Source organism: Postia placenta (genome assembly GCF_002117355.1).
Source record: "Postia placenta MAD-698-R-SB12 unplaced genomic scaffold POSPLAscaffold_10, whole genome shotgun sequence".
NCBI lineage: Eukaryota > Fungi > Basidiomycota > Agaricomycetes > Polyporales > Adustoporiaceae > Rhodonia > Rhodonia placenta.
This window is the reverse complement of record NW_020169841.1, coordinates 215,414-237,223: the sequence shown is the minus strand read 5'-3', so window position 1 is coordinate 237,223 and position 21,810 is coordinate 215,414. Positions and strand designations below refer to the sequence as shown.

The window sequence follows — 21,810 nt, the reverse complement described above, 5'->3', positions numbered from 1 at the left end:
GCCACTGTACGCCACACCCACCTTGGACTGGAGATGCTTCGGGCGGAGGTGGAGGTCATCGTGTTGGGCAGTGACTGGGCGTAAGGCAGACTCATTCGACGGCGGGCAGAAGAGCCAAGAGGGAATCCGGAGGGTCGGACAGTAGGGAGGAGGTCAGGGTCAGGGACTTATAAACCGATCGGTGGGTCCCCGGACGCATAGGAATTGAGCGTCAGGGCGTAGGCGCATCTGCGAAATCTGATGATGCGGACCTTCAAATTCCGCGAATGCCAGAACTTCGCAACATGGACCTACTACGTCGCGGGAGGACGCTGCATCGATTGGGCGCCGAGTGGTCAACGGTGCGTGCTCGCGAGAACAAGGCCATGGGATATAATGGGGAAAAATGCGTTGGGTCGCATGGCAGACTGCATCAGCGGGACCCACAAGCGCAATCCTCAGGCTTCGCCCCAACCACTGGTTTTGCGGTCGGCTGATCAGTCATTTCGGCCCCCCGCCAGCTTCGGCGGAAATCTGCTAAGAGGCCAGGTTCAGCATCAGGTCACAACACAATCGCCATGGAACTCCCCATGGTGGGCGTATCATCTCAATTGGCAAAGTAGACGCCAGCTCTCGAAATACGCTGCACATCAGCGCTCATTACAAAAGCTAGAATGATCGATGCGCGCCGCCACCAAAACCCATGCAGACGGGGTGGCCGGGGCCAGCGGAGTTGCTACGTGTCAAGGATATGGCCAACACCTGATCTTTTCAGGAGTATCTGTACACAATTCATGTCCGTCGGTTAGGGCGCTACCATCTGCGTTCGCCGAGGCGGTCGGTTAGACGTATAACGCTAGCCGCGAAGGGTTGTTTACTTTGATCTCCGCACATCGCGGCACTCCTTTCCTGGAAGTAGCTTCCTCTTATGGGAATTTCAGACGCAGTCCGCTTTTGGTGTCCCGGTATATCCCCGAAGCCCTATTGTGCTCACTTGCCTAGACGTAACACGACGGAGTGGTTCTTATGCGTGATCCCTGGTCATGAAACGCAAGGCAAGGTACGTGTACGCATATCGCGCGTCCTCGAGGCGAGGTCTCGACGAGTACACTAACATGAAAATTGTAAGGGCTACTGCGGAGATTCGCTGTTTCTAGGGCTCCTTGACAATTGTGCATTCATGTAGGGACTAGTCTAAATCATTGTTCGTCCGTTTGGAAATACTTCTCCCAGGTCGGGCGACATTCACATAGTGGACTAACAAATATGCCTAGAATGCCCTGCGAGGATCATGTCTGACAAAATGTGACAAGGCGACGGTCTATTCTTCTACTGTTGCTGTCTTGATTCATTGTCGACCTACAGCCATGTAGATTGGCCACGCGATCTTCTATTTTCGGTGTATGACTCTTGAAGCCTTTCAATATCGGCGGGTTTACTTCCATACCCGTTTCAATCAGCGAGAATTCAGGCTTCAGATCACGTCAACAGAATAGCACCGTCGCTTTTGAAGAATGTGCCAAATCATTGCCAAATCACCCATCGTGCAGGTCAATCATGAGTGAGTAAAATTATATGAACCATGGATGTGGAGGATGGCGGCGAATCTGACAGGGGGAATCAGCATGGTCTTCGATGCGAAACTCCTTTGACGCATCTAAACATACGAAGTTCCGAACATAGGCGTGAGCACATGTATTAACGACAACTTTGGATATACACTAGGTGGAGTGATTACTGTATTCAAGAATATACGGATACAACTATACGACGACGAGATACAGTAGCCTGTACAAGATATGTATGATACAGTAGACAAACGGCAGCCAACGACGAGATCCAGTAGCATGTACAAGATGTGTATGATACAGTAGACAAATGGCAGCCAAGTTACATGCGAAAAGAAATTAAGCAGTGCTATGTTAGTGTCTGAGCTTCAACTAGAGGGAAATGTACGCGATGGTAATACAGGGCGATAAATACTTTGAGGCATGTTCAGGCGTTGGGAGTATATCCATGGTTCTGGACCATATGCTGCAGCGCGCTATTCGGATCGGTGAAAGAAACCTGACAATGAGGGCATTTGCTCCAACTTGTCGTTCGAAGTGATTGTATACATTGACGTCAGCGGCGGGTGCGAATGAGGTAGAACAAGAACTCACTGCTTGACAGAATGAACATCTAGGGCGGCCTTCGTTGCATAGGACCATCCACAGACTGGGCACCTGTACGAGCTTTGCGCCAATGATGTGAGCGTGCGACTCAACGGCAGAAGTGTCATCATACGCACTTGCTCTGCAGATGAGCTTCGATATGACGTTGTACCGTAGAGGCGTCGCCTTGAAACCCACAGAGAGCTCCGTTGCCTTTCGGGTGCTTACAGAGCATCCTGTTTCCCATTGGCTGCGCATAGGAAATCCATTGGGGTCCACTGCAGTAAAAGCGGTCAATATAAGGCTGCCCCCACAGCAGTATATGGTGATGTAACATAGAGGAAGGAATGGGAGTCGACTAAGGACATGGGCCAACCCACGAAGATGATTGTGCAGGCTAGGTGACAGTAGATGCAGAGCTACTCACCTGGTTGCCATGTTTCTTCGTGTCGTAGAACGCTTGCCTTGCACTCTGGTATCCATCGCTCCATCCTCACGAAGTTTTATACGGCTTCATCGCATGAGCGTCCGCGACTTCAGTTGCGGCGAGCGGATGAGGCAGGTATGTGTAAGGACTGAATGGTATGATAGGGATGGAGTGACAGTCGCTAGGCCTAGGACACCGCTCGCAATTGAGCTGCTGGCGAGGCACGAAAGGTAGATGAGAGTGAAACGGGAAACCAAACATATATCCGTGTGGAGATGAGACCGATTCCATCATCGAGGATGGGGAGCGGGGGGGACGGGCGATGTGCGGCTGACAGCGCCTAAACTGTTCGTTTTCGGCTGTATGTGCTTGAGTGTCCATGTCGCGCCGGGGAGTTTGCGACACCATACTCATATTTTGTCCAATAAGATACGTTAAGAGTGTCTCAGCATCTACATCTGCGATTGCGATTTTGCGTGGCCGAGTGAGATAATCACTCGGGCCACATACTCTTACCCTAGGGCCTCGAGGCTCGGTGACATTTCCTGGTGAGGCCGGCAATCGAGCGGCGACGGTTTCTTCGACCTTACCTTGAAATTCCGATTAACATTTTCTGGGTCCCGTTAACTAACGGTACATCTGATTGACCGCGTAGTCTGAATCAAGGGATACGATCAACACGATAACAGTGAGTCCCAGTTGTGCATCCTACCGAGTCTTTGAAAATGACGATGTGTACAAAGGGTGCTTTGTCGGACCTTGGCACCGGTAACAATCGCAAAGAGAGCATTTTTACCAATTACCAAGGAACGCACGTCTCATACACAACGGGAATGCAAGTCGCAGCTTTGACCTTCACGGCCTCAACTGCTTGCACAGTCTTAAGAAGGCCTTGAACTGAATGAGCAAACCCGTTGGCATGATGAAGGTAAAACAGAGACGGTTCGGCTGTGCGTAGTACTGCATAGGGAGATCGTGATGTTGGCTCACAGTCTACATCGTTTCAAGCTTGCCTTCATCAGAACAGTTTACTACGAGCCAGCGCTCAACAAGGTCTACAATGTGGGTTTGATCTGGTTGCAGACCGCAAAAAGCACGACTTGTAGTCGAGCAGCGCGATTTTTGAGTGTGGCACCAAGCTATTGTTTTGAGTTCAGCTTGAACGCCAGCAGTATCTGGATGAGTGGTCTGTCAGACGCGTGCGCATCTCGCACGCGGGCGAGTACCCGTGGCACGCGCATGCGAGTTGAGGCCCAAGTGCCGTCATAGGTTCGGCGCGATGCCAGATACCAACGGTGAACGCGTGCATCGTCACCAGGGTGCCGGCTTGTTGCCCGACCATTCTACCGAGACCGAGGAGTGCTGGCCCAAGAAGGAATCAGTTAGCATTGACTGACCGAGGTCTAAACCGAGCCCGAAGATATTGCTGTTCCAGTTACACTGACATGGCAAGTTGAGAAGTCAAGGGCGTCTGTAGCCATCAAATACGAGGAACACTCCCGATCTTCAGAACCACAGAACCGCAACGCATGCCCGATCACGGTCAGATTTGGCATACGACGTGCACGTGGAACATCTGCGAGACGCTCGTGATGAACGCATACTGTAATGGAGTAGTACTAGTACGTTACATGACTCCTTGTGTTCCAGTCTTAACATCGGCAGCTTCGACGCCCCGCTGCAAATAAGACTCGTTCAGGCGTGTATCACAGTGGACCGGCGGGGCGACAGCTTCTGATATACACGTGAACAACACTCGTGCAAGGACCGCTGCATTCCCGGCAGCACGACCTTTTAGCGGAAGGTTTGCCCACTATGGCACATACCACCGGACAAGCGTCACGTACCATGTCTCAGAGGCGTTGCTGCCGTGGTAACACACGCCTAGCTGTGAACGCGCACCGGCGGAATGTTTGACCTCATATATTAATAACATATTGTGCTCATAGATGAAGTACCACAAATGCAGGTACATAATGGATGGACTGTCTCGGTATCGCAGGAAACTTGTGACTAACCTGTCCAGATAACAGAGAGACACAGTAATGAGAAACGAATTCATGGGCCTCCATATAATGCTCCCTGGGGAGGAATAGGATTGATTCAAAAGAAACTGGCGCTACGAATCTCTGCGGTTTCCCGAGGCGTATTGGGGCAACGAATGGACAGGTGTCCGAGAATGTATGAGCTGGCAACTCATATTTCAGGGGTGATGTTATGCGCCGTCCGTCAAGTAGCAAATTCGCAAGGCTAACGCAGGGCATGACGCGACGCTGACTCACTTAGTGCATCTGCTCCAGGATCATCGACAGAGGAAGGCACAGGGACTGCACACCTCGATGACCCGACACGACGGAACACCTTTCAGCTGAAAGCGTCGCAATCATGCCTGGATCCGCTATTTACGGACCATTTGTGCGTGATCTCAGTCACTTCACTCCACTGTGGTTCTCATGAATGCAGTTCATACAAGAGATTGTGATGTGATCGTCGAGGTCTTTCAACTACCTTTGTGTGATCGAAGTCTGAGCAACGGTTGTGTGTAGCACTGGTTTTTTCTATAGAGCTAGCAATCTGAAGTAAAATTGTAGCGCTCTATAACGGCGGCTAGAAAGTGAAAGAAGTCACCGGTGCCATCCTGACCTACCACGTTCGACCAATGAAGTCACTGAGCTTATATCCCGGTGCCGCGTCGCTATTTGGACACAGACGATGGACATCAGTATGTAGCAGTATGTATGCACCAGAATTGATGAGCGCGCCGGGTATATTTCTGAGCGGTCGATCGCCGGAGGTAAATGGGGCTAGCAAACGGATCGTGTCCAATGCAGAGCTATGTCATAGTGATCCGTCCCCCGCGAGACCTGAAGGCAGAGAGGCATCCCGAGTCCCCAGCGATAGCAAACGGACGCTGAGAGCTGAGATAGCGTGGAGGTTGCCGGCGGTGGCGAGCACGGGACAAGAGCTAACGTGGCGGGGAAATGTAAGGGGTCAGCGTGGGCCGTTGTGGAAAAGGCGTGTGTCTGCGCAAGCGCCGATCAGCTACGGTCTGGAAACGCCGTTCACGGCCTCGACAAAGAGTTCGTCTCAACGCTCACGACTCTCTTCATCGCGAGCGCGGGCGCAGCACCCCCCTCGATCTCCTGGCTTGGAAAATGGTCTGGTCGCTCCGTCTCTGCATCTCATGGACTCTGCTGGCGCTTATCTTACGCCCTACGACTATTACTCATGCTCAACAAATCTCGACCAACACCCCAGTCCCGCCCTTGCAGTGGATAAACCTCACGAACCATCTCTCGGGGGAATCTCCACCCCCTCTCAAGGACGCCTCCATAGGATACGACGACACTACGCGTACACTCATCATATTTGGTGGAGTATCTGCTCAGGGCATCAGGCAGCAGTCCACGTACCTGTTCGTTTCCTGCCATCGCGTACGATCGCCGTATCCTCACTGTATGACCTTGTGACATCCCATAGACTTAATCTTAACTCTCTGACATGGAGCCAGCCTTCACCACCTACTGGAAACACACAGGCGCCTCCGGCGAGAAGTGCTGCTATCAGCGGTTATGATTTGGCTGCCAGCTAGTGAGCATACATTAGTGTCCGACGCGTTCAGTCGCTCACATGGTACAGTCGCGAGGGGCATATAGTCATAGGCGGAATAGGCGCAGATGGAAGTGCACTGTCTGATGTTTGGGTGAGTACCTGTGCCAAGCTTGGTCGATCTGTTTCTCTGACATTCTCCAGGAATTCGACTTCGTTAACCAATTCTGGCAAGAAGTGCAAGTATCCCCAGGAGGTCCTTCGCCAAGGTACGGTGCTGTCGGCGGCAGAGATCGTCGGGTCTTAGCCGCATCCGTGCCGAACCTCTCTTGGCCAAACACTTCATTCTATCTTGCAGGAGGTATCGACGCCTCTACCGTTTCCCCTCTGTCAGACGTGTGGCGTCTGGATGTCACCGGCACACTTTCGTCCAACAACCTGAACGACATCTTCGCTAGTTGGGATCAGGTTGATATCTCTACTACCGGTATCCCGTCGAAGGTCGGTGCTGCAGGAGCAGTCATAAGTCAGGGAGCGTACCAGATGCTCGCCGCAGTCGATGGTTGCAGCTCATCCGTCGCGTTCACGCCGAATTCGTCGTGTGCCCAACCAGACTCATACATCATCAATACCGGGGCAGGCACTGTCGCGTCTGCTAGTCCATGTCCTGCCCCGCGTCTTGACGGGACAGTGCTACCGAATTTTAACCCAGTTGGCACCTCATCGACGCCGCAGGTTTTCCTGGTGTTAGGCCTTGTCAATTATACGCTGTGGAACGACCAAGGCGGGCTCGAGAAAGGCGAAGTGGTAAGGATTCCCTACATGTAGTTGGCGATATCTACATGCTTACTTCCGTCTGATCCAGGATGTTCTCGATATCGGCACAGGTATGTACGCGGATCACGGTTCTTGGAACGTACATAATATTGGTGTTTGCAGGGGAATGGGCACGGATTCTTCCTGCAGGTGATCCTGGTAGCTCAAATCCTGGCGGAACGCCTGCCTATCCGTCTGCGCGGCAAGGCGCCGTCGGCCTTACGTTCACCGAGGCGTTAGTTGGCAACTCTCGCGGTAATGCTACCGACTCAATTGTGTTCGGTGGCGTCGACGCGGAAGGAAACTACTTGTCTGAAGTCTGGATACTCAGGGCCTATAATGCTCAATTGACACAGAGCAATCAGAGTTGGACGAACTACGATGGCCAACTCGTAGGTGGACCTGACGCGACCGGACAAGGTGTCACCGATCAATATATGACCGTGTGTGCATCTGCGCTTTCTCCCAAAGCGACTCAGACCACTGCCTTCGAGCCGTCTGCCACATCGACGGGTGCATCTCCCACCGTGACGTCCTCGCCTACACCGTCACCTTACGATACTTCCGTCACCCATAAAGCCCTTTCACCCATCTCTGTCGCGCTGGTCATGCCCGCCGTTATATTTTCGCGCCTAGCCTGGCCTGCTGTATCAGCACAAACTACAGGAGTTTTCAGCCCGTTCCTGCTACTCTCCGTGGTTTTGGGACTCGGAGCCTATGCTCTGGGTATCACTGGTCTGGCTACGTCCTTTACAACAATACACACCACGGTCATATCAGTCGTCAAGCGCTCCTCGACATCTTCCAACATCCTCAAGACGGCACACGGCCGCGCGGGCCTCGCGCTCTTCGTTGTATTCTATGGACTACTTCCTCTACTATTCGCGTTTTCTTTCTGTATCAGGCGTCCGTCTGGAGCTCCCAGCCAGCACGAAGTGAACGGCAATGGTGAAGCGAGACACCGTGCGAATTCTAGTGTCGCCGCGGAGAAGGAAGGCCTCTTTGCACGCGTGGGTAGTCCTATTCGACAATCGATTGATAGGTCGTCGCCCGACTCGCGCCCCGACCCTCGTCCACGGGTGAAATCGTGGGGCGGCATTGGTTCGTTGGGTGTGGGTGTCCGCAGGTCTAGCGAGAGCACCCCCGACACGGCTTTATCGCCACCATCTTCTAATCGTTCCTTTGAAGTCACCAATAGGCCCGCTCGCACGCGACGCGCCAGTGGTAACAGTTTGGCCGCTTTCTCCGACCCCCGTTCGTCGGGCACCCCGCGGAATCTCAGCGATCTGAGTTGGTGGGAACGACGACGGAGTCTGAACACCGTGGTGAGTTCTACTGACGTTATGGCAGCCGAACATACTGATTTTATTCGTCTAGGGTGAGCTGGATTATGCGCTTGGCCAATTGGGCCCAAGAAATGGCGACCCCAGCACACCTGCGACTACAGTTATGGATATGACAAGTACCAACGGCCTCATGACGGGTCCGGGTGCCCAGCCACGAACAGCCCCAGAAATGCCCAACACATTTGACAGTTGTCTACACATTCTTTTCCATCTGCTACTCCTCGGACTCTGCATCCTCATTCTTGTCGCGCTGTGGTACCGTGCACCAAAAGCAGGCTTCATCATCTTCCTCGTTGGGACAATATTATTCTATGCCGCACAGGTATCACTCGCCTGGTATGGGCGTCCGAGGGTATCAGTACTCACAGTGATGCTGGCTCGCTTACGTGGTGATCCGGGCCTCATGACGCCGATCCCAGGCACTCCTGGCCCCTCACGACCCCTCTCCACTGTTGGCTCAGAAGTTCCTTTCCCGACAACAAACGAACATCGAAGCCCATACCAACACCATCATCCGCCCTTCAGGACGACAATGTCTGCGGGACTCGATGAGTACCCGACGTCGGTGTCTCATGGACACGGCACCACTGAGGTTGATGATGATGATGAAGAGGACGAGGACACCCGACAGCGGAGGATTGAGGATGAGTTGAGTAGGCGAGATGTGTCCATCGTTACTGTGCCCAGGCGCAAGCTGTTCCTTACCAATCCGGAGGAACAGTTTTCTTCTTGAACACTTGCTTCGACCCGTCGCTTGCTTTCTGTTGTGCACTATGCCATTCTGTCAGGGTATACCATAGCATTTAGGAATATCTCACTTGTACTTTCGCTAGTAGATGATATCGGACAGTCTACTCGTTGCTGTATTTCAGATTATTGCAGGATTATGTTATTGTGCATGTAGTAAGTGTGGAGGACAGTAGACGCAAAAATGAATCCGTGTGGGGTCCGTGGATGAGGAAACTGAAGGTCCGACGAAATGCAAAAGACCCAATGAATGATGAGAAATAAGAAACTACTCTGGCCCCTCCACAGCAACATCATGCCGCCATTTATCTACTCGACCGAATTTCCCTGTTTCGTGCATTGGAGGCGGGGTGGCAGGCAATTGAGGAGGCATCATCATAGGGGGAGGCATTGGAGGACCAAAGAAGCCTGAGGCCATCATAGAAGGGGTCCCAAATATCATAGACTGAGTAAATTGCGCCTGCATCATCAGTTGCTGTTGTTGTTGCTGCTGCTGAGCCATCATGTACTGTGTACGCCGCATCTGCTCGGGATGGAACGCGAGAGGTTTGTCGTCGTCAGCCTCCTGGCTGGCCGAACTGAGTGCCTGTGAGGAGTTGATCACTCTGGAAACTCGAAGACCGAGGGGCTTGTCGTCTTCTTCATCCTGGTCGCCCTTGGCGCTATCAGGGAAGAGGCTGTCTCCGAACGAGCCAACAGAGGACAGCTTGAGCTTTGTCTTGTCAAGTGTCTTGTCGAGTATGACGGACAGAGGTTTTTCCTCGTCAGAGTCGTCATCTTGCAAGTTAGCACGAGTCATGCGCCGCGCCGCGCGATCGATGGTAGCAACAAGGGGGAGGTCTTCTTCACTGCTCTCGTCGTCCACCTTCCTAAAGTTCGGAGCTGTGGAGACGCGATTGCTGCCACTATTCTTGACAAAGCGCGGCCCAGTGCCTGGTACGCGAAGACGCTGAACTCTGTCCTCCTCGTCAGACGACCCCGCAACCCATTGGTCTGCTTCGACCTCCTTCGCGAGTGTCTTCCGATTGTTCACACCTGGAGTGTCGGAGTCGCTCTCACCATCCGACTGGTCGTCACCAGCAGTAGGCGGAGGCGGACGTCTTCGAGCACTCGCCCTTGGGATATTTGGCAAGACATACGAGGGGGAGGCGGCGCCTGGCGCCGCTTCTTCTGGCGCAGATGAAAGCGTGAGGTTGGTGGCCGACTCTGCAAGGACCTCGCTAGACTCAGGCTCCTCTCCCGTGTGTTTGCCTTTCTTGCTCTTCTTACCCTTCTTGCCTTTCTTGCCATGCTTAGCGTCCTCTGCCGTTTGGCGTCTTGCTGCGTCCTCCGCCTCGTGGCGTTCTTGCTGCTCCATCTCGCGCAGTTTCGCAAGCTCGCGCTCCCACAACGTGTCCACACCAAACACTGACTTCTTGTTGCCCGGGCTGGCCGAGTCCATGGCGCCGAGATGCTGGCTAGCCCGCACACCCGGTATTCCATCTTCCAAGTTCACCAGGGTCTTCGAGTTCCGGCGCGAGAGGTTCGGCTGCGAGTGGTACGAGTCCATATGTTGCGACTGCGGCCGCTGCTTGAGTGACTCAGGATCGATGAGCGTGCTCGAACGTTGCATTGGGGTCCGCGCCATCATGGATGGCCGCTCATCTCCTCGGAACGTCCTGAGAGATAGTCAAAACTCTATCCACACTGTGGTCTATCTGTTAACGCACCGTTGTTTGCCCTTCATCTCGGCCTTGCGCGATTCGAGGGCGTCGATAAGGCTCTTACCATAAAGCTTGCCTGCAGGGCGCCTCGACCGGTCCGCAGGGTCCAGCACAATTGCCGGAGGCGGCATTGGGGTCGTCGGATTCGGTTCAGGCTCCGGCTCAGGTTCAGGTTCAATTTGCTGGCCATCATGCGTTGCGCGACGCAGGTGGCTCTCAATATCAGCATACGACGGATCCCTCTGGCCGTCGACAGCAAGGGTGTTACGAAATGTCAACTGCGACAGCGTAAGGCTGGCCCGTGGATTGGGAGTAAAGGAGTTGGACGCGACCAAGCCAGGCGACGTAGACGTGTCGATCATGGACATGGTCGAGGAAGCGGCACGGCGCGCCGCACGCGCACCCGGGGGAAGCGGCGGTCCATCTGTGTGCATTTCGAACCCGTCGAGCGAGCGAGGCGGCATGGACGGCTGCGACGGGCGCGCGGCAGACTGGAGCGGGCTAGGCATGATAAGGACCTTGGGGCGCATAAGTTCGAGACGCGAGTAGCGTCGCGGGCGCGGGGATGCATCGGGGCTACTCGAGCGCGCGTCGTAGCGGTCATTGTCAAGTAGCATCTGCGTGCCGAGCGAGCCGTTGGACACCGTGCGTGCGCGGATCGCCTTGGGGTCGAATCGCGAGGAACGGCTGGGCGAGGGTGGGCGTAATGCGAAGGGGTTCGTGTCGTCCCCGTTGAGCCCTGGGGTGAGCGCACCGAATGAGGCCTGTGATGCGGTGCGGGCGCGTGCCTTAGGATCGAAGCGGGATGCACGGTCTGGGGATGGCGGACGGACGGCGAAGGGGTTGGGAAGTTCCTCGTCCTGCTCCTCGTTGGAAAGCATCTGGGAGCCCAGGCTTGCCGTCGAGGAGGTGCGACCATGAGCTCTATTGAGCACATTCTCGGAGACGAGAGAGGACGGTCTCATCATTGGGGTGCCTTCGGTGGGTAGAGGCGACACGGAACGCACAGATTCGCTTGTTGGGAAGGGAATCGAGTGAAGGGGAGGAGTCGGGGGTATGTTTTCAATGAGCGCGTGGGATGACGCCGTGCGCCCGCGGTGAGTCCGCTGCTCAACAGGTCGCTTAGCTTGGGGGAAGTCAAGGGCAGTGCCGATGGAATGTCGACGACTACCCATTGTAGGCCTTGCGTCCAGGAACGCACCGCCCTCGCCGAATGAGTCGAAATTGCCCATACTCATAGTCCTCCCAGCATGAACACCTTGACGGCCCATCTCCGACCTAGCACCACCAGGTCGTTCGCTAGGAATGGCGGCATGGGGATTAGGCAGTACCTCAGACTTAGCCTTCTTCCGTGCATCCTTGTCCTCCTTGTCCTGAGGTAACAGGGCATCGAGACCCCATGAAGAGAGGTCGACCTCCATTTCGTTTTCTTCTTCGTCTTCTCCCAGGATGCCCTCGTACGTAGAGTCGCGTCCGAACGGATTACGGAGTGCATCAAAGGACCCTCGAGAGCGTCGCGAGTCGTCGACAATGGATTCCCCGCCCATCATGCTTCCTGTCTCACCTGGTATAGCTACGCCGAGGTAGTCTGTACTGCGACGCGCTGCAGAGCGATGTGTAGGGTTGTTTCGGCGAAGGTGCGCAAATATGACACTTTCTTGCGCCGACTTGCGAGGTTTGGTCGGATCGGAATCATCATTATCGTACTCTGTCGATTACGATGCGAGGTAGTCTGAGACCTCAGCGAGCTGAGCTATGTACAGTCTGTGCTACTCACCGATCAGTGCTGCCGCCAGCTGAATACGGGAGAATGCAGCTGCCATTGCGATTTACAGATTGGCCGAATTATGATGCTACTCTTTCGTGGGTTCGGCGAACCACCTCGCGAGACCGTGACAAGGCCAGTAGTGACTAGAGTGAATATACCTGGAGGAGTGTGAAGCGTCCTTCACGAATGGCGGGTATCAGAAAATATAAAAGCGGAAGGAAGGGACAGCTGGGAGGGCGAGGGAAGGCAGCGGGAAGTCCTGGCCAGTGGCCTGCCTCTGGATACTCACAGGCGCTCATATGCATGAATGCCAAGTACACGTGCTATCCACCTTAAGTTCGCTCTCAGGACGGCAAGCACTTATCTTCAAGCCGAGTAGCTCTGCCACAGGAATTAGGACCATCTGAGAGCTATGCGAATGAATACACTCGGCTATTGGTACGCTATGAGCCCCACATGCACTAAACCTCAATAGATGGCATTATGGAAGTTCATAGAGCGGACTTAGTGCCGTTGGAATGTTACTCTGGCTGAATCGTTCGACACCTGTTCACGAGGAAGACGAGGAGCACATGCTGTCGCATAATCAGTGAGGCTCATCGGTTCTGGAATGTCTCAATATCAGAGAGTGAAGATATGGGCCAAGCAGTGCAACATTGATAATATTGTGGCTGCTGGCCACAGCCGGTTGCTTTGAGCGCTTAAAAGGACAAGAGTAGACGCTGGTAGGCGCGTGACGCGACGCGTCGACTCGGACGCGTGTGAGTGATCGAGATGATCGAAAGCGCCCGATTTGGACACGTCAGTAGCATCGGAGGACACGTCCTCGCTCACATGGGTTGTGGACGCCACAGCACTACATATACTTTCTAGTTTGCGTTCATTCTGCGCTTGCAGTCAGTTCTCTCTCAGCCATGCGGCTCTTCCGCCCGCTGTTACTCTCGCTCACCGTCCTAGCATCACACGTCTTTGCTCAAGAGTCTGCGGAAGTACCAAAGCAGAAGCATGACTACCAGGTTCGTCAGATCCCTAAAGGATGCAAGCTCCCGGCCTAACTCCCTGCGCAGAGCGATGTGGCACGTCTCCGCAAGATTGTCATCAACAGGTCAGTACGGCTCAATTTGTGTGAAGCATTGACTGATATAATGTGCCTATTAGTCTATATTCCCATCGGTATATCAGCACCCTTTTTATGCTTGGATACACGATTTGACCATGATTCTGAAGGGACGTATTCTTACGCGAGCTGATCTCAAATGCAAACGACGCGCTTGAGAAGCTGCGTTTGACGTCGCTCACCGACAAAGAGGTTCTGTCGGGGGCCGAAGACTTGAACATCACCATTAAGGCATTCAAGGACCAGGATGGTCACGGTCGCATTATCATCAGGGGTATGCCTGCCTCTGCTGTCTGCCCACAAAGGATCTCATCACATTTTCAGACACCGGGATTGGTATGACACCTGAAGAATTAACGGCAAACCTCGTACGTGCAGCTACGCATTCTATGTCGCATCATTTCGTGCTCACAACCATCTTGGCGGCAGGGAACTCTGGCAAAGTCTGGCACATCCGAATTCCTCGCGAGAGCGGAGAGCACAGATACTACAGGCACGGGCAACCTGATTGGCGCGTTTGGTCTCGGATTCTACAGCAGGTAACGTAGACACTTACTGGAATGCATGGGTTTTATGCTGATGCTTGATTAGCTTCCTCGTTGCGGACCACGTCTATGTCTCCTCGCTGGCTGCAAAGTCCTCGCAGAACCCGTCGCCAACCCAGTATGTCTTCAGCTCGGGCGCGGATGAGAGCTCCTTTGAGATATACCCCGATCCGCATGGTAACACGCTTGGTCGGGGTACCGAGATCATACTCGTGCTCAAAGACGACGCCCTGGAGTACACCGACCAGCACAAGGTCTCCGACCTCATGTATGCGCGACTTCCTTACCGTCCATGTGTTTACTAATTATCTGCCTGCAGCGACAAACATTCATCTTTTTCGTCGGCATTCCCAATCTACCTCTACACGGAACGGACGGAACAGGTGCCTGTCGAGGTCGAGGAGACGAAGTCGGATGATGTCGACGAGGATGTGGCTGTTGTCGAAGACGCGGACGAGAAAGACACAGAACCTAAGACGGAGGCCGTTACCGTCGAGGAATGGATTCACGTCAACTCTCAGCCGCCCATCTGGATGCGGTGCGTCCCTCGCGGTTGCGCGCCCAGTTCTACGACTGACTATATGCGCAGCGACCCGAAGACTGTCACGGAGGAGGAGTACAAGACTTTCTACCAAGCGACGTTCAAGGACTATGAGGAGCCACTCGCGTGGCACCACTTCTCTGGCGACTCGGGCTCCGGCGTGTCCTTCAAGGCAATCATCTATGTCCCTTCGCATCTGTACGTCCATCACTTGGTTGGTAACCGTGTGGGGGGCAGAATCTGAGTATGTGAGGCTTGCAGAGATGACTCGTGGTGGCAGAATCCGCTTCAAACCAGCTCAAAGGACATCCGGTTGATGGTCAAGCGTGTGTTTATCACATCTGACCTCGGCGAGGATGCGCTGCCGAAGTGGGCCAACTGGGTGAAAGTCGTCGTTGATGGTGAGCTTTGCCCCCCTTGTCCTTGTGTATTCGTGCGAGCCGACATCCGACTCCTGTGTCATCTGCAGCGGAGGACCTACCGTTGAATGTATCCCGTGAGATGCTGCAGTCGACGCGATTCCTGAAGCAGCTGCGCTCGATTATCCTGCGCCACATCCTACAAATGCTCGTGCGCATCGCTGAGGATGACCCAGAGAAATGGGCGCAGGTGCAGAAAGTGTACGGGAATGTGTTCAAGCTCGGTGCGGTGGAGGACGTGAAGAACCGCGACAAGCTGGTCGGACTCACGCGCTTTGGGACGAACCAGCGAGATAGCACGTCGCTGGACGAGGTGAGCTGTGTGCAGCGTGCGGGGTAGGATTGACGGTGCTAACGGTACGGCGTTTAGTATTTGGAGAACAGAAAGAAGGGACAAAAACAGGTGGGCGTTGGTGATATGACAGGGCTTTGCGTGTTGCTGAACGTATGACGGACAGATCTTCTACATCGCCGACATGGGCAGCACCCCGGAGATCCTCGCCAAGAGCGTGTTCATCGAGAAGCTCCATGCGCGTGGCTACGAAGTCCTCCTGCTGACTGACCCGCTCGATGAGATCTTTGTCCAGAACTTGCGGCTGTGGAAGTGAGTGAATTTTGCCTTCAGTTCTTAGACTAGATGCGACTGGCCTCCTCCTAGGAAGGTACAATTCCAGGATGTCGCAAAGGCCGGGTTGAGATTCGGAGACGAAGGTGCGCTCTTTGAGTGATTTGACAAAATCAGTCATCATGACCTGGGATACGTGTTTAGAGATGAGCCCCGAGGAAGAGAAGGAAGAACAAAAAACCCTAACTGAGCAGTTCAAGCCTCTGCTCGACTGGCTAAAGGAGGAGGCGAAGGATGTCGTCCGTGATGGTGAGTGCGACGTGTCGATGCGTCCTCAGCGGAATTGACGTTTCCTGCGTAGTCGTGATCTCGAATCGCCTGGTGACGAGTTCGTGCGCCGTGGTCGCCGATCAAATGGGTTACACCGGGAACATCGAGAGGATGATGAGTGCGTGCATTACAAATTCTGGGCAGCGCAGATCTGACAAAATGACCGTCGATTAGGCAGTTCGCAGGGCGCCAAGAACCCGATGCATGCGTTCGCAAAGAAACAGAAGATCCTCGAAATCAATCCGCGCTCGCCCACGATCCAGGGTCTACTGCGCAGAATTGAGCAGCTTCCGTCCGAAGAGGACGGCAGGGACTTGGATACGGAGGAAGAAATGAAGGAGGTGGCGTCCGTGCTCATTGACGGAGCGTTGGTCCGCTCTGGGTTCAGTGTCCCAGACTCGAACGAGTGAGTATCTCTGGCGTGTGCGTTCTGCTGATGGTTGCTAATGTGAATGTAGGTTCTTCGTGCGGGTTGACCGTATTCTGCGCCGCTCACTTGGCGTTTCGGAGACGGCGCCAACAGACACGACCGTCAAGCCCGCGCCTGAGGTTGACACAGAACCGCTCAATCTCGAAGACCCGCTGCTCGACATGGAGTGGCCAGACTATGTCCCAGGCTCACTCAGACAGCCCCCGCCCGAGTCCGAATACAAGCCGGAGAACCAAGTTTTCTGGGAGGTCGAGGAGATTGACGAGGAGGGGAACCCAGTGAAGAAGTCCGACGAGAACATTGTAATCAAGCCTCACGATGAGCTGTGAGAGGTTGCGGGGAGTGATCTGTATTATTATATCCAATGTTTTCTTGCTTTTTCTTGGTGGTGGCGGATAGGAATGACTGGACACAGTAGAGCTTGACCTACCTCTGTTATGTGTGTTGAGAAAACACCCCGGAATCCGGGGAGTCTTCGACAGTGGTCATATAGATCAAGTTTTCGAACCTATTACTAGTGCAGGCATGATCGAGATCCATTTCTATCGGCGCCTATGCTATTATGGGCGCTTGTGTAATGACCTCAGCGTCTCAGCGTTTGTCCACCACCGTCACCTCGCTCGGCTTGCATCACGCCTCGGGTACCCTACTCTTTTCTCATACTGACAAGGTATTCTTCATTTTACACAGCGTAGCCATTTCCTTCATGTCTGCGTCATTTGTCCTAATGGGCCCTCCACCCCTTCCTGCTGGGTGGACTGAGCACATCAGTAAGTAGCAGACGAGCCTTGCAACTCTGTGATGTAGATTAATCCATCGCCAATGCTGATTAGGCCCTAATGGACAATCGTACTACTACAATGCGGCAACACAGGAGTCAACTTATGTCCGACCTATGCCTGGGTTCCCTCCGGGAACTGTGCTCCCTACTCCGCCAGGACCGCAAAAGAAGAAAGAGAAGCCCCTCGAAAAGACACCGATACCAGGCACCGACTGGTTGCGCGTCGTGACGACGGAGGGCAACACGTTCTACACGCACAAGGTTGAGAAGCGCAGTATATGGACAGTCCCCGACGAGATACGCGACGCCGTGCAGGCGCTCGAGCACCAGGAGCAGGAGGCCCGCGCAAAAGCAGAGCATGAGGCGAAGGAGAAAGCGGAGCGCGATGCGAAGAGAGTCGAAGAGGAGGTCCAGAGGATCAAGTCGGAGGTGCAGGGCATGGTCGGGAAGCGAAAAGCGGAGGAGTCTGTGCCGGTCGACGAGCTGGTGATCACGAAGAAGCCAAAAGTCGATGACGAGGAAGAGGATGAGGATGAAGACGAAGATGAAAGTGAGGAAGAGGAGGAAGAGGAGTGGCAGCGAGAAGCCGCTGCGCAGCTTGCTGCTGAGGCAGAGGAGGAAAGAAAACGACAGGAGGAGGAGCGAAAACGACAAGAGGAAGAGGAGAAGAAGTTGAAGGAGGCTGAGACAACAAGAGGGAAGGCTCAATTAAACATGCCCGATCGAGTCGACCTGTCTCTTGACGAGGCTAAGGCACTATTCAAGGTGAGTGGCGGGATGGCTATGGAGACTGCTCGAGAGGGCTCATTGCAGCTATTCATCTTAGACACTACTCCAGGAAAAAGACGTCAACCCCCTCCACCCCTGGGACACCTCCCTCCCGCTCTTTATCTCCGACCCGCGCTATGTCCTCCTCCCTTCTGTCTCCGCGCGCAAGGAGGCATTCGACGAGTACTGCCGCGACCGCGCCCGTGAGCGGCGGCAGTCGAACGTCAAAAAGGAGAAGGAGGCTGCAAACCCGAAGGAGGAGTTCGAGCGGCTGCTGCGCGAGGAGGTGAAGAGCACGCGCACGAGCTGGACAGAGTGGCGTCGACAGTGGAAGAAAGATCGACGCTTCTTCGGCTGGGGCCGCGACGATCGAGAGCGCGAGAAGCGATTTAGAGAATATGTCAAGGAGTTGGGCGAGAGTGAGTCCCGTGTACATGTGACATGCAGGATACAGACTCATTGGAGACATAGAGAAGCGCGCCGCTGCCCAGAAAGCGGAAGCGGACTTCTTCGCATTGCTTAAGGAGAGCGGGATCGCTAAACCAGGCGCGGTCTGGAAAGAGGTGTGGTATCTGGTGAACTGCTATATCCCTGTATTGAATTGCATTTTGTGGCACTTCTAGGTCAAGCGCACGATCATCAATGACTCGCGTTACGATGCCGTCGGTTCGTCCTCCTTGCGCGAAGAGCTCTTCAACACGTTCCTGAAAGCTCACGGTGCCAGCGCGACGCCAGAGCCGACTTCTCGAGACAAGCCCGATTACAACGAGAAAGCGGAACAGAAAATAGACGAGGAAGATGAGGCAGAGCGCGAACGTACGAAGCGCGAGAAAAAGGAGCGAGCGGTAAGAGAGCGGGAGGAAAGGGTCAAGGTAGAACGGAGCAAGGTGGAAGCTGCCATCGACCGCTCGCGGATGGGTTTGACCAAGGAGGAGGGCGAGCTGGAGTTTAGGTGCGCCGCGTGTCTTGTTCCACTTCTATGCAGTTACTGGGCGCCGCTTACCTTGCTCAACTTTAATTCACAGGACGATGCTCACAGATGCCATTCGGGATCCACAGGTACGAACGCGCATATATTTAGACTGTAGGCTAAGCCCCTACTTTTTGTTATGCAGGTCACTTGGGACAGTGTGCTACCACAACTAAAGACTGATCCCCGCTTCACAAACTCACCTTTGCCGCTCAACCAACAATTACATATCTTCCACTCACACATTGCTGCCCTGCGGTCAAAACATCTCGCAAGCCTACACGCGCTCTTCGTTTCGCATTCCCCCTCACTCGCCACGCCGTTCACCGAGCTGCCGGTGGCGTCTTTGATCTCCTCGCTGCCCGTGACGAAGCTTGGCTTCGACGTTGACCAACTTGAGCAGGAGTATGCCAAGTACCAGCGCGAGCGCACGCACGAGGCGCGGCTCGCGTTTGACCAAATGCTCAGCGAGAACGCGTTCGTGGAGTTCTGGGGTCGGCTCGGGAAGATCGGCGGGCAGGGCGTGGACCAGAGCATCAAGGTGGACGATCTCGAAGACGATGCAGAGGAGGGGCAGGTCGACATGAAAGCGCTCGCGAAGAACGTCGATCTCAAGGAGATAGTGAAGGTGCTCAAGGTGAGCTGTGATTCGAACGGCTCGCGGCTGGCCCAGGCGGAGCGGATGCTTACCAGGGACGCGTGTGACAGAATGACAAGCGGTATCTCGTGTTTGACCACATACCCGAGCAGCGAGAGCAGTGGTTGAGGGTGAGGGAATCCGTGCCTGTCTCGGTAGCGCCTTTATTGACTGCTGTCTCAGGATTATTTGGCACAATTACCTCCACCGAAGTTATCTGTGCATGTTTCATAGCGGAGGCGGTGTCACATTTCAATTTAGACTGGCGGTGCCGAGTCATCAAGCTCCATTGGCACCATCTGTATTGAATTGTTGTGAATTGGCCTGCTTGACAACCGTGCGTAAGCATATGTCTACGGGTCTATTCTTGTGAGACTATGGTATCAAGTACATGGTCATTGCCCCAGGAGTTTCGCCACGGTGTCGCTGTGTAGCTGCGGTAACCAACAACATGATGAGGAACGCAGATCTCCGTGCTCTGGCTGCATCGGTGATGAGCATCGTTGAGCCGGTCCACATCTCAATCAATCATGTTTAAGATGCGCCTCGTACTCCGAAGACAGCATCCGCGCTTACTTCTCCGGCGTGCGAAGCGTCTGGCGGCCGCTGCTGTCATTGCGGGCCGGCTTCGATTGGGTGGTCAATGTCCGCTGTCATGGCTGGGCCAAGCCGCCGTTGTGCATTGTGTCCGTATCTCACATACGCTGTCGGTCAGGACCATAACGCAAACGGCGGTCGGCACCGGGCTTCAATGCAAATCCTGCTGGCCAGCACAGTACACGTCGAGCTACTCTCGGTTCTCGGTTTTAACCTCGGATTGACGGTAATCAAAGACATACCACCGGAGGCTGTATCCTTAGCGAGCGAACTTTCAACTCGAAGATGAAGGTCAAAGGTACTGCATTGGCCGGACTTATTTTAGTACGATATCTGATGACCGTGCAAGTGCCGTAGCTGTGTGACCAGCCGCGGAGCAAGGTCGACTCATCTTGCGGATGAACAGTCGGCGGAACTGCCTCACTTCCGTCGTGTACCGACAAATCGATCTACCCCGATGCATGGGATAGCCGTAGCAGTGCGGGCCATGACTCGACCCTAGGTATCCGCATTCCGCATTAAAGTCCGGGTAGAGTTACGCGCTGTGCAGCCTTGCCTTCAGTATATAAGGACGGGAGGATGGGGGGCAGAGCCAGCAATTCCCATCTCAATCCTACCCACAACGAAAGCAAGATGTCGCTCCACTTTGATCACTCGTCGATTGACCACTCTTACCAACCCCCGATCCAAGGGGCTTGCCGATCTCCTTGTCCAGCCCTCAACGCCCTTGCAAACCACGGGTACCTGTAAGTCATTCCTTAGAATATCAGGTTGCGGAGGGCTGATTCCCATCACGTAGTCCTCGCGATGGGCAAAATGTGACCGTCCCCCAGCTGGTGCATGCAACAACCACAGTCTATCACCTTTCATATCCGCTCGCCCTCATTCTCTCCGTTGTTGGTGCCATCAAGTGCGGGAACGGATGGTCGATTGATCTCCACGCCCTAGCCAAACATGGTGCTATTGAGCACGACGGCTCCCTCGTACACGCCGATACGCCCTCCGGCTGTCCATACGCGCCCACAACCGTTGATTCAGACCTTGTGCAGCAATTGCTGTCAGTCACGCCAGAGTCATCCCTATCACTACACGACTTCGCCCGGGCACGAGCAGAGCGTGACGTTGCCATGTGTAATCCACTGGACAAGCTGCATGCGGAAATCGCACGCGGAGAATCAGCTCTGACTGTCGAAATTCTCGGATCCGATGGTGTCGACAAGTTAGGCAAGGAGGACACTCGTGGTTGTCCCGAGAGGAGAGTTTCGAAAGCATTCATCGAGCAATGGTTCGTCCAAGAGAAGTTGCCCGACGGGTGGCGAAGGCCTGAGAAGGCAGTAGGGTTACTCAATATCGCCGCCAAGTCGAAGGAAGTCGCGCAGATGGTGCTGGCCATTCGCTCAGGCCAATCGTCATAGCAGATGTCGAAGTCCATGCCACAACACCACAGCATACCCCTATCGAGGGCCGATACCCTTCTGCATGTTTGTTCTTATACCACACAACTGTTGTAACACTTCTACGGACTGTCGAGTAATCAAGGAGCGTTGCCGACCATCACGATGCTTTTATTTGAAAGAATAAGACACAAGCGCTCATATAGGCCAGAAAAGCATGAACGTCGC

At 54.2% G+C, this 21,810-nt stretch overlaps 5 protein-coding genes across 5 annotated transcripts; 4 read left to right on the top strand and 1 right to left on the bottom strand.

The window, feature by feature from the left end:
- Positions 1-5,714: 5,714 nt before the first annotated feature.
- POSPLADRAFT_1047644 (hypothetical protein) lies at positions 5,715-8,663 on the top strand (the record flags this gene model as incomplete). Its single annotated transcript, XM_024479333.1, has 10 exons — positions 5,715-5,974; positions 6,040-6,150; positions 6,199-6,262; positions 6,313-6,915; positions 6,974-6,995; positions 7,048-7,934; positions 7,967-8,025; positions 8,051-8,249; positions 8,302-8,530; positions 8,593-8,663. The coding sequence occupies 10 exons, from the start codon at positions 5,715-5,717 to the stop codon at positions 8,661-8,663; spliced, it is 2,505 nt and encodes an 834-aa protein (XP_024336971.1).
- A 622-nt stretch (positions 8,664-9,285) lies between these two features.
- POSPLADRAFT_1058350 (hypothetical protein) lies at positions 9,286-12,543 on the bottom strand (the record flags this gene model as incomplete). The annotated part of the gene is made up of 3 exons (XM_024481023.1): positions 9,286-10,675; positions 10,727-12,428; positions 12,498-12,543. The coding sequence occupies 3 exons, from the start codon at positions 12,541-12,543 to the stop codon at positions 9,286-9,288; spliced, it is 3,138 nt and encodes a 1,045-aa protein (XP_024336970.1).
- Positions 12,544-13,402: 859 nt separating this feature from the next.
- POSPLADRAFT_1066576 (hypothetical protein) lies at positions 13,403-16,945 on the top strand (the record flags this gene model as incomplete). The annotated part of the gene is made up of 18 exons (XM_024482089.1): positions 13,403-13,491; positions 13,558-13,593; positions 13,647-13,661; positions 13,716-13,879; positions 13,930-13,973; positions 14,035-14,144; positions 14,197-14,418; positions 14,470-14,688; positions 14,740-14,889; positions 14,953-15,092; positions 15,161-15,423; positions 15,481-15,513; positions 15,569-15,714; positions 15,769-15,821; positions 15,880-15,984; positions 16,037-16,123; positions 16,180-16,411; positions 16,464-16,945. The coding sequence occupies 18 exons, from the start codon at positions 13,403-13,405 to the stop codon at positions 16,762-16,764; spliced, it is 2,409 nt and encodes an 802-aa protein (XP_024336969.1). The 3' UTR covers positions 16,765-16,945.
- A 217-nt stretch (positions 16,946-17,162) lies between these two features.
- POSPLADRAFT_1182613 (hypothetical protein) lies at positions 17,163-20,000 on the top strand (the record flags this gene model as incomplete). The annotated part of the gene is made up of 9 exons (XM_024488937.1): positions 17,163-17,205; positions 17,269-17,981; positions 18,043-18,412; positions 18,456-18,547; positions 18,608-18,936; positions 19,010-19,043; positions 19,100-19,591; positions 19,663-19,722; positions 19,775-20,000. The coding sequence occupies 9 exons, from the start codon at positions 17,163-17,165 to the stop codon at positions 19,823-19,825; spliced, it is 2,184 nt and encodes a 727-aa protein (XP_024336968.1). The 3' UTR covers positions 19,826-20,000.
- Positions 20,001-20,821: 821 nt separating this feature from the next.
- Positions 20,822-21,603, top strand: POSPLADRAFT_1147192 (hypothetical protein; the record flags this gene model as incomplete). The annotated part of the gene is made up of 2 exons (XM_024486035.1): positions 20,822-20,934; positions 20,988-21,603. 2 exons carry the CDS (start codon positions 20,822-20,824, stop codon positions 21,601-21,603), a joined length of 729 nt encoding a protein of 242 aa, XP_024336967.1.
- Between the last annotated feature and the right edge of the window lie 207 nt (positions 21,604-21,810).